General features: G+C 43.3%; 1 protein-coding gene across 3 annotated transcripts in view; it reads right to left on the bottom strand.

The window, feature by feature from the left end:
- LOC143023927 (uncharacterized) overlaps positions 1-12,500 on the bottom strand; it is a 121,876-nt gene that overhangs the window by 10,997 nt on the left and 98,379 nt on the right. For all 3 annotated transcript variants that reach the window (XM_076182614.1, XM_076182606.1, XM_076182599.1), the window contains one exon: positions 12,298-12,443. In XM_076182614.1, the coding sequence (XP_076038729.1) occupies positions 12,298-12,443 (146 nt within the window). The remainder of the gene's footprint in view (positions 1-12,297; positions 12,444-12,500) is intronic.

Genomic DNA, 12,500 nt, shown 5'->3' on the forward strand with positions numbered 1-12,500 from the left:
TTTTTGAAGGTCTACGTGATTTATTGAACCTCGTGGCGGGGGAGTGTATCTCTCACTCCACCCATCCATTACGTCATGAGCGGCACATTCGTATGTATTGACTGATTAGGAGCCTTCGATTTTTGTGAGGGAGAAAAATTCCCATCACCCAGTTCAGGATTCCAGTGGAAAAGCATTTTTTAGAGTTTTAAATCACATTGATACTCCAACACAAAACGAGGTAGCGAATCTTAGTCTAATTTAGAAAATGGTAGACGGGAACCTCGCCAGGGGCGCAAACACGAGCCCAAGGCGCCTGGGGTATGACGACTCGCTGATGAGAATACCAACCGTCAACAGGTATGTACGAGGATCTTAGTGGAAATATGGAAATATCTGCAATAGAGTGTAGGTTGGAGTAGTTAGTCAATTGTATGTGTACACTTGAGACTCGCTGATGAGAATCTCACACAAGATACACAAGAACCCAGAAACGTAGTGATCAACAGAAATCCTACGTATTCAGATGTGAAAATAATTTAGTCGTTAGCGAAATGCAAAGGATTGTGGCCGATTGTTGCCTTCTTTCAACGATTATTCAGTGGTTAGAATAGGTTAGGTGATAAACGAAGTCGGAAGTCCATCCTAGAACGGAATTCCTCTAAGTGTCGAGTAGGTAGTGGCATCATGGTATATAACAAGAATCGTTAATCTATATGTGAAGAACAGAGTGACACTTGAAAATAACATGTCGTCTATGAAGGAGTGATTGCGCCAACAGAAATGTACGGGGCAGAAACATGGAACATAAGAGAGGAAGAGAGAAGGAGTTTGAATGTGTTTGAGATGAAATATCTGAGAAGTATGATAGGGGTTACTAGGCTAGATAGAGTGAGAAATGAGGAGGTGAGGAGGAGAACAGGGGTGGAAAGGGAGCTGGGAGATAGGGTTGATGAAAGAGTATTAAGATGGTTTGGACACATGGAAAGAATGAGTGAAGAAAGATTAGTAAAAGAAGTGTGGAAGGCGGAGGGGGCGTCCTAGGATGAGATGGATGGATGGGGTGAAAGGGGCTTTACAAAAGAGAGGAAGGACGGGAGAGGACAGAAGATAGGGGTGAATGGCGAAGGGTTGTGTATAGATGATGCTGTGATGCATGAGGGGGAGTGGGTGGGGGATGGGGGGTGAGGAAGTATGTATGAGAAAAAAAATTGACGCAGCTCGAAGTGATTTACTCCCCGTCTTCTCCTTTCCAGCATGAGGGGACGGAGAGGGAGGGTGGCCGAATTTATGAAGCGGCCTTACTGTGGATGTGCTGTGTCTTGCGATACTGCTTCTGACCCAGGGCAGTGGACAGGATGCAGGGATTACCCGTCATCCAGGAGGTGCCAAGATAGGAGGGAGGGAGGAGGGTGGAGGGGAGTGGAATATATGGGAAATGAAATGGGTGGGAGTGTTTTCTATGCCTTTTTCTTTTTGGCTACCCCCCGTGTAAGGGGGAAAAAGCCTTTGGTATATGTATGTATGTGTATGTATATATATATATATATATATATATATATATAGTATATCTATATATATTCATATATATATATATGTATATCTATATATATATATATGTATATATATTCATATATATATATACATACATATATATATATATATATATATATATATATATATATATATATACTTTAGGATCTACAGTATATGGGACGCCCCAGAGCCACACATCATTTTGTCTGTGATAGAGGAAAACTTTGTTCATAGAGAAAAGATTACACTTTTATACTATGACTGTCCCTTCGTTATGCTGCCCTCCAACCCCTTGTTACTGTCCTGCACCATTTCTCTGAATATTCACTTCCTTTTTTCGCCTACCCTGTGGTGGGGAAGAGAATGCTACCACCAAGTCCTTCCACTTGAGTCGTAAGAGGCGACAAAAAAGCGGACGGGGGATGGGATTAGGAGTCCTACTACCTGTAGCCCCAAAGGGGACATTCCTAAAAAAGGTAAACGCATAAGAGGGTCTGGGAGTTTTCCAACCAGTATCCTATGGTTTGGGTCTTTTAATGTGCGTGGATGTGGTACAGATGAGAGTAAAAGGGAAGAGATAGGTAGTGTGTCTGCGAGAAGAAAGATGGATGTGTTGGCTTTAAGTGAAACTAAAATGAAAGGGAAGGCCGAGTGTGAGTTTGGGAGTGTAGCTGGGAGGTACTCAGGAGTGAAGAGGGAGAGATGGGGTGGCTATACTAGTAAGTGAAGAGATAAGTAAGCGTGTAGTGGAGTGGAAGGAGGTTTCATCAAGGTTGATATGGATGAAGGTGAAGCTGGGAAGGGAGATGTGGGTTTTTATAAGTGCGTATGGGCCTGGTAGTGAGAAGAGCGTAGAGGAAAGGGAGGCTTTTTGGGTAGATATAAATGAGTGCATAGAGGGATTAGGGAGAAATGTCAATGTAGTTGTATTGGGAGACCTTAATGGTAGGGTAGGAAACGAACCAATAGACGGAGTGATTGGGAAGTCTGGAGTCCCAGGTAGAAGCCATAGTGGAGAATTGATGGTGGAGATGTGTCTTGAAAGAGAGATGATGATAGGAAATACAGTGTTTAGGAAGAAAGTCAAGCATAAGTACACATGGGACTATATAGTGATGATCAGGAGTATGGTAGGAAGAATTAAGGATGTACATGTTCTAAGGGGAGAGAGTGGGGGGATATCAGGTGATTTTCTGGTGGAAGGTAAATTGAGAGTGGAGAATAGGTGGAGAAAGAGGAAAAGGGCAGAAGGTAGGAAGGTACCTAGAGTGAAGTGCTTACATGAGGAAGAAAATGAGAATGAGTATAAGAAGCTGAGAGAGGAGTGGGAGGGAGTGAAGGATCAAGTAAAACTAGGAGTGGAGGAGGAATGGGGATGGTTCAAGGAGGGAGTCATAAGGTGTGCAAAGATGGTGTGTGGAACAAGGAGGGCGGGAGGAAATAGAAGGAAGGGTAGTGAGTGGTGGGATGAGGAAGCAAAGAAGGGCGAGAAGAGAAGAAACAGGCATTCATAGATTGGCTACAGATTAGGACGAGGGAATCGTATGAGAGGTACAAAGTAAAGAGAAGGGAAGTTAAGCATAAGATAAAGGAAGCAAAGAGGAGAGCAGATGTGAAATGGGGTAAGAGTATGACAGAAAAATTTGAAAGTAATGAAAAAATGTTTTGTGAAGAAATTAAGAGAGGAAGAGGAGGCGAATCGGGTAGAAAAGAAATGGTAAAAGGTGCAGATGGAGAGACGATAATGGAAGAGAAGGCAGTGAGGTGAAGGTGGGCAGAGTATTTTAGGGAGTTGCTAAATGTGAAGAAGCATAGGGAAGGAAAGGTAGTTGCAGTGGGAAGCGCTAAGAAAATGAGAGTGATGAGTGAGGAAAATGGAGGAGAAATAGGGAAGGATGAAGTGAAAGCAGCTGTTAAGATGATGAGAGCAGGTAAGGCACCTGGGTTGGATGGATGTCATACAGAATGTCTGAAGAAAGGAGGTACAGTTATGGTGGACTGGCTGGTGAGGTTATTTAATGTTTGTTTAAAAGAGAGTAGAGTGCCGGAGGACTGGAAGAGTGCCTGTATAGTTCCGCTTTACAAGGGAAAAGGGGACAAGTGTGAGTGTAGTAGTTTCAGAGGGATCAACTTGTTAAGTGTAGTTGGGAAGGCTTATGGGAAGGTCTTGATTGAGAGGATTAGGAGAGGAACAGAGGGAGTAATTGGTGAGGAACAGTGTGGTTTTAGGACAGGTAGGGGTTGTGTAGATCAGATTTTTGTGGTAAGACAGATATGTGAGAAAGCTATAGGAAAAGGTAAGGATATTTTGGGGGTTTTATGGATTTGGAAAAGGCTTACGACAGGGTAGACAGGAAGGCAGTGTGGGAGGTACTGCAGATATATGGGATAGGAGGAAAGCTGTTAAGAGCAGTCAAGAGTTTTTACGAGAGTAGTAGAGCTTGTGTTAGGATTAGAAATGGAGAGAGTGAGTGGTTTGAGGTAAAGGTGGGCCTTCGTCAGGGATGTGTTATGTCGCCCTGGCTGTTCAGTCTATACATGGATGAGATGGTGCGAGAGGTAAATGCAAGTGTAGTGGGTCAGGGGTTGGAGATGGTTAAAGAAAATGGAGAAAAGTGGGAAATAAGCCAGTTGTTGTTTGCTGACGACACTGCGCTTGTAGCAGGATCAGAGGGATTGAGGAAGCTAGTGACAGAGTTTGAGAAGGTGTGCGAAAGAAGGAAGCTGCTAATAAATGTGGGCAAAAGTAAGGTGATGAGATGTACAAGGAGAGAGATTGACAACAGACTGGAAGTGAACACTAAGGGTGAAAGACTGGAGGAAGTGGATAGTTTTAGATACTTGGGTGCGAATGTGGCAGGAAAGGGAGGAGTGGGGGTGGAGGTAGAATGTAGATTGAGAGAAGCGAGTAAATGCCTTGGTGGATTAAAAAGTGTAATGAGAAATAGACATCTGGGAATGGATGCTAAGAGGAGGTTATATGAAGGAGTGATTGTGCCAACAGCACTGTACGGGGCAGAGACATGGAACATAAGAGAGGAAGAGAGAAGGAGTTTGAATGTGTTTGAGATTAAATGTCTGAGAAGTATGATAGGGGTTACTAGGCTAGATAGAGTGAGAAATGAGGAGGTGAGGAGGAGAACAGGGGTGGAAAGGGAGCTGGGAGATAGGATTGATGAAAGAGTATTAGGATGGTTTGGACACATGGAAAGAATGAGTGAAGAAAGATTAGTAAATGAGATGTGGAAGGCAGAGTTGGAAGGAGTGAATATTAGGGGGCGTCCTAGGATGAGATGGACGGATGAGGTAAAAGGGGCATTACAAAAGAAAGGAATGTCTGTGGTGGAAGGACGGGAGAGGACAGAAGATAGGGGTGAATGAAGAAGGGCTGTGTATGGATGATGTTGTGATGCATGAGGGTGAGTGGGTGGGGGATGGGGGGGTGAGGAAGTTTGTATGAGAAAAAATTGACGCAGCCCAAAGTGATTTCCCCCCGTCCTCTCCTTTCCAGCATGAAGGGACGGAGAGGGAGGTCACCGAATTTATGAAGCGGCCTTGGTGTGGATGTGCTGTGTCTTGCGACACTGCTTCTGACCCAGGATAGTGGACAGGATGCAGGGATGATCCGTTATCCAAGAGGTGCCAAGATAAGAGGGAGGGAGGAGGGTGGAGGGGAGTGGAATATGTAGGGAATGGAATGGGTGGGAGTGGTTTCTATGCCTTTTTCTTTTTGGCTACCCCTCGTGTATAGAGAGAGAATATATATATATATATATATATATATATATATATATTATATATATATATATATATATATATATATATATATATATGCAAAAATAATCACAATAACGCGTGACGAAAAAATATTGCAGAAACCACAGGGAAATTAATGTCGGAATACTAAACGTTTTCGTCTATTACGACATCCTCAGAGTACAAGAAAGAAAAAATTAGAACACAATGTTTATACAGAAGTAAGAAAACTGGAAGAGGTTATAGTCACATAAAACCTTCGGACATTATACATACATACACATTCAATTACACATGGAAATGTTAATGGTAATAACCTTTTCAGTTTTCTTATTTCTGTTAAATATTGTGTTGTTTTTTTGTACAATTTGATATTATCTTGTGTTTTGGTTAAACAATCTTATAATCATAGGATATTTAAGCAGTACCAAGTTTCCTATTTGTACCAAATGTCCTATGGACCTTTCGGCCACATGATTTTGCTCTTTTGAATTTTTTGTTTTTGTTTTTGTTTTGTGTTACTATTACCTTTCTTATTTCCATGTGTATATGAATGTGTATGTACTTTTATTATTATTACCATTAACATTTCCATGTGTAATTGAATGTGTATGTATGTATAATGTCCGAAGGTTTTATGTGACTATAACCTCTCCCAGTTTTCTTACTTCTGTATAAATATTGTGTTCTAATTTTTTCTTTCTTGTACTCTGAGGATGTCGTAATAGACGAAAACGTTCAGTATTCCGACTTTAATTTCCCTGTGGTTTCTGCAACATACATATATATATAATGTATATATATATATGTATATATATATATACATATATATATATGTATATATACATATATACATATACATATATTGGAGTAACGCGGCAAAATATTTTCTTTAAGGCATATAGAGTTGTATGCAACAGCAAATTGAGCTCTGATGAGTTTCCGATGAAGAGTTTCAAGTCTTCTAAAGATCTCTCTAGCATGGAGAGGTAAAGAAAAAACCAAGTTGCCGATAGAAGCCATCTAATGGGGTAGAACAGGATACAAGACGTTTCGCTAATCACAGTTAGCATTTTCAATTGTGACAATAGCAAAGAAATGGAAGATTATAAATACAGAAAGTAAACACTAGGAAAGATTACAAAGAAATGACCGTTATTCTTGTCTGAAACTGGGAAAGGACACTTTGAATATCGGGGAAAGGAACGCGGGATGGGGAACTGTGACCACTGGGAAAGGACACTCAGATGACCGTTACTGTGGCCTGGGTGTCCGTCGCGGACGGAGTGACTGCTCATGGGAGGGCTGATTTGTCTCGTAGCTGGGTTGTCTGGTTTGGCGGATTCTGGTTTGTGCTCCTCACCCAGAAAACCGACGGGAGCACCCACACAGCAGTGTACACCAAGCCAACTAATCCTGGATTGTGCTTGAATGGAGAGAGTGAGTGCCCTAAAAAATATAAGGACTCTACTATTGCATCCTTCTATAGGAGAGCCCTCACCCATTGCTCCAGTTGGACCTCCACCCAGAAAGAAATTGACCGGTCTACACAGCTCTTAGTCAACAATGGCCACTCAAACAGCGACTGCCAACGTGTACTGCGGGCCGTCATGAGCAAGTGGTACGAAGGGCAACAGACTCCTGTAGAAGGCAATACCTTTACCTTGTTCTATAGGGCCTACATGTCGAGCGCTTATAAGGAGGATGAGAAAGCGCTTCTTCGTATCATCAAGGACAATGTGACCCCCACCAACGAGATGGACCGCATTAAACTTGCCATTTATTATAAGAACAAGAGGACTAAAGACCTTATAATGAAAAATAACAGCTCCCCACGCCCATCCGACATCGAGTGTGTGAGTCTGGTGTACCAGTTTAAGTGTCCTTTTGGGGACTGTACGCCCCAAGATTCCTACATCGGACTCACTACCACTCGCCTTTCCAGACGGTTGACATACCACCTTAACAATGGAGGCCCTAAGCGACACCTTCAGGAGACCCATAACATTCCAATCACCAGATCCATCCTAGTGGACAATACCACCATTTTAGACCAAGAAAGTGACAAGCGCCGCCTTGCCCTCCTTGAGGCCCTCCACATTAAATACAGCCAACCTACACTGAACACCCAACAGGAAGCCCCCACCATTCTTCCCAGCCTCAAACCATTCAGAATCCGCCAAACCAGACAACCCAGCTACGAGACAAATCAGCCCTCCCATGAGCAGTCACTCCGTCCGCGACGGACACCCAGGCCACAGTAACGGTCATCTGAGTGTCCTTTCCCAGTGGTCACAGTTCCCCATCCCGCGTTCCTTTCCCCGATATTCAAAGTGTCCTTTCCCAGTTTCAGACCAGAATAACGGTCATTTCTTTGTAATCTTTCCTAGTGTTTACTTTCTGTATTTATAATCTTCCATTTCTTTGCTATTGTCACAATTGAAAATGCTAACTGTGATTAGCGAAACGTCTTGTATCCTGTTCTACCCCATTAGATGGCTTCTATCGGCAACTTGGTTTTTTCTTTACCTCTCCATGCTAGAGAGATCTTTAGAAGACTTGAAACTCTTCATCGGAAACTCATCAGAGCTCAATTTGCTGTTGCATACAACTCTATATGCCTTAAAGAAAATATATATATATATATATATGTGTGTGTGTGTGTGTGTGTGTGTGCGTGTATATGTATATATATATATATGTATATATATAATCATATATATATATATATATATATATATATATATGTATATATGTATGTATGCACGTATGTATATGATTATTTTTATGACAGTTGCATATAGGACTCGAACCTACTGGTCACCGAATGGTAAAACAACTGTACAGCTCCTTAACCCTCTCGACCAACCGGTTGGTTGAGAGGGATACGGCTCTGCACAGTTGTCTTACCGATGGCTGAGCAGTAGGTTCGAATCCTATATGCGACTGTCATGAAATCAATCAGATTAATATTGCTATTACTAGCGAATTTCTCTCGTGTATATATATATATATTATATATATATATATATATATATATATATATATATATATATATATGACCCACTTGCGGAGAAGAATACGCGAAAGTAAAGAGATCCGTATTTTTCGACCACTATCTGTGATCGTCTTCAGCAGATGTGTTAGAGTGGAGAGAAGCATGTACATGTACAAAAGTAGTGAGGTAAACAAGTAGGGACGGGAACTCAGGTCACTTGTTCGGCGCTACGTGGATATTGGTGGATTTTGTCCGCAGTTTGTACAACTGCAGAGAGTAACAATCTATTAACAGCTAAGGTAGTTATACAGTTGGGAAAATATTTTATTAGAGAGGATTCTATGATTTTTCTCCTAAAACTGCATTTTGATTTATAAATGATTTCAGCGTCGTCCCAATTTATGCGATGGTTTTTATTGGCAACATGCTGAAATACGGCAGTGTTTTTTTGCCCATATTTGACTGAGTACTTATGCTCTTTTATCCTAGTTGTGAGATCTCTACCCGTGTGACCCCAATGACATCATTACAACGGGGGAAAGATGTCCGCTTGGAGAGTTACCCATGAGCATCTGCTTAAAGTACTCGACAAAGGGGCTACACTATAGACTATGGACTGCCTAGGACAGACCACACGCTCGCGCGGGATCAGTTTGTGTGGGAGGGAAGAATGTAAGAAAATTAAAAGTAGTATATAAAAGAGGGCTATTGCCAATAAGCGCTTTTTGTATGGGCGATTAACTAAGGTGCGATTGATGGTGGTGGCTGGGGAGAAACGGGCAGGGAGTTAGGGAGTTTGGACGGCGGCGCCGACGCCTGCGATTAAAATCACCAAAAGTTGAGAAAATGGTAGGAGGAGAAGTAGTAGAAAATGGTTGAAAAACGGAAAAATCTTTAGTGGGAGGTAAATTGAAATGAGATGTAGTATAAGAGAAAGTTAGAAAAGGAAGCTAATTTTAGTCGAAGAAAAAGTACGTGTAGATGTTTGTGCGTGGGGTGTGGTTATGTTCGTGAAAGGTGTGTGTATGTATCGTACGAGAAGTGAGTAGGGTTCACTTCCCGCGTGTGGCATTGCTGATTAACCCCAAGCTAAGCAGCGCGTTCCTATTTAACCCCAAGTGAGGCTTGAGCGTTCCTGATTAATCCCAGGTGAGGCTTGAGCGTTCCTAATTAACCCTAGGTGAGGCTTGAGCGTTCCTGATTAACCCCAGGTGATGCTTTAGCGTTTCTGATTAACCCCAGGTGAGGCAATGGGCGATATCCGAAGCCTAGTCAAGAGAGTGGATCCGAAGTAGTGCGAGGGGGCAGGCGGGAAGGGTTGGTTTATCTGTTTGTTTGTTTTTTCAAGCACAACTCTGAAAGCAGAGAATTACGTGACTCAGGAAACATGTGTATTTGTCAGAAATGTAAACCCGCTCGCCAGCGTTAGCGAAGAGGCCAGGCGTGTGCGGGCCGGTCGACAGGAGAGGACCTGTACCTCCTCCCCTATGACCGGCCGGCGAAGAATTATGGGCACTGACTGAGAGTTCGTGTGAAGGGCGACGACCGACCTCTGCTAAGCCAGTGAGTGTGTGTGTGTGTGTGTATCTTTTCTTCCAAGCACAACTCTGAAAGCAGAAAATTACGTGACTTTGGAAACGTGTGTATTTGTCTAAGATGTAAATCCGTTTGCCCGTGTTAACGAAGAGATCAGGCTTATGCCAGACCGGCAGCAGCAAAGGAGAAAAGTCTCCTCCACCGTGACCAGCCGGCGAAGATTGATGAGCGCTGTTGAGAGAACTGGAGTGGAGAGCGACGTCTGACCTCCTCCACACCTGACACTAGTTTGCCATCCACTGTTCGGATTGTGCTCATCTGGGTCACAGATTTAGAGCGAAATTTTTTCAGGGCTCGATAAGTAGGCCAGAAGTAATGTGCATCAAAATGTCCCTCGACATCATTAGCGATTTCCCTGACGTGTCTCTCCTTATACAGTCTGATGAGAGCCTTTTCTAAGTCCTGTATTTGTCCATGTCCCCAGCCATTCCGGCAGGACGGCCTGACTATACTTTCCAGTGTCTCACGTGACGCGACACCCCTCCTCGACCTTGGGCGCTCTCCAACGCACTCCTAGGCAACTTTCAGAGTTTCACGTTTAAAAGTGTATTAGCGCTTCGTATTCTTGTGGATCGCCGACGTGAGTTTCAACAGGGTTTCTTGCATCTTATGCTGCTCTCAAGAAAGCGTTTGACTCGGTGCTTCGTGGAGTGTTCTGGGATCTTCTGTGGATCCGTAGGATTCCTGCAAGGATTATTGACTTGATATCTGGCTTATACTTTGGAACACATGGTGCTGTAAAGTATGGAGAAGGCGTGTCCCGCCTCTTTCTTTTTAATTCAGGAGAAAGGCAAGGGTGTGTCCTCGCCCCAACACTTTTCAGCACCTGCATGGACTGGGTATTGGGCAGTGTTGTTGATCAGTGTCGTTGTGGAGCATCTTTTGGCAACATCAAGGTCACTGATCTTGTATTTGCTGATGATGCTCTCCTTTTTGCCGAAACCGCTTATACTTAAGATCTCCTGGACCAAGACCAAGGTCCAGGAGTTTGGGGACTTAATGGATGACACAGTTCAGTCAGTCCATGTATGTGGCGAAGATATTGAGGTCTTGGAAAGCTTTACATCATCTGGTAGTGTAGTGCATAACAGTACTGGGTCATGTCAGGAAGCACTTCAAAGGTTTGGCATTGCCCATGGTGTTATGGACTCGCTCAACCAGAGTATATAGCATTATCATAATTCATACAGGAGGACTAAGATTCGAATCTCCAAATCACTTGCGCTCCCTGTCTTGCTGTACGGCTGTCAGCCATGGACACTGAATGCTGAGTGCCTTCGGAGAATCATGGGGTATTGCTGGAGTGACTTCACATCAAACCAGAAACTGTGCTGTGAGACTCGATCTAAGCGAGTTACCAGCATGATTCGTAAACGTTAACTCCAGCTATATGGGCATATGGTACGTTTCCCTGATGTTGATCCTATTTACAGGGTTGTCTCTCCAAGAGACAATCCTCGATGGAGGGGACGAAGGGGATGACGCCCACAGAATTCATGGCTGAAGGGGCAAGTTGACCAAATCTGTCGAGAGTTATTTGGAGTGGGAAGTAAGGAAGGAAGGGTGTCTGCATGGGAGCTTGCTCGAAGCGGCTGTGGGGACTGGCGCCTGTGTGTGAGTGAGGTAACACTCTCCCTGGCATATGCCCCAATTGATGATGATGATAATGATGATGAAGATGTAGCAGCATCGTACTTAAACAGTTAACATTTTTACTTCCTTGTGATTATAAGCAGTTTCACTCAGCTGAAGAATACCTCCGGGACAGAAATAGTTAGAATTTACATGAAGTAATTCTTACAGTATCTGACTCAGCTTACATGTTTTATTCCATTTGTCACCAGGCGGTAGTTCCAATCCATCAATTGAAACATCCATCATTGAGGGGGTTCAAACCATCTCAATTAACTTTGGAGATCTCAATATTCGATTCTTACGTTCATTCTGGCTGGCACCAAGTAATTATATTCGTCTGAAGGAAACTCCTCAAAGTGTCAAGACCAAATGGTTGCCAACTGTTACACTTCATAACATTAGTATTTTTTTTTTTTTCGAAATGAACTGGCCGGTGTTTATTAAGACCATGAATGAAACAGCTGTTGTTATTATCATTTAATTTTCCTATAGACTTCCCCTCCCACAAAAACCGATTCCGCTCGAGTGGGTGATCTGTCCTAGGTAGTCCATTATCGATTAACCCTAAGTATTAGTGGGTTGTGGCGTTGATGACAAAAGAGAAGACCTGCCGACGGCCAGAAGATACGACGTTGAACCGTGACCTAGGCTAGATGCGCCCCCCTCCGGGAGAGAAACTTCAATGATTAGGCTGAAATCCCACCCCAAATACGTACCTCCCTGTTCTTGGCATAGGAGCTCGAGAGGACGGTCGGTTTCCTCAGTAACTCTAGTGATACGGTGCTCGTGGAACTTACCAGTAGCGCTGTGTGAGATCGATGTCTTCATAGAGACAGTGGGCCAGTAATTCTTTCCAGGTCGGGTCCTTTTGAATCTTCACCTTCACCTTTTCTCTCTGCTTGTCTAGCCGCTCATTCAACTTCAGACACGCCTTGTGGGCAGCCTGCAACCAAAGTGTTGATGATTCCACGTGAGGGTGTCTTACATTTCCTGTCTTTCT

This window comes from Oratosquilla oratoria, chromosome 3 (genome assembly GCF_046742065.1).
Source record: "Oratosquilla oratoria isolate Oo_2021 chromosome 3, ASM4674206v1, whole genome shotgun sequence".
Lineage (NCBI taxonomy): Eukaryota > Metazoa > Arthropoda > Malacostraca > Stomatopoda > Squillidae > Oratosquilla > Oratosquilla oratoria.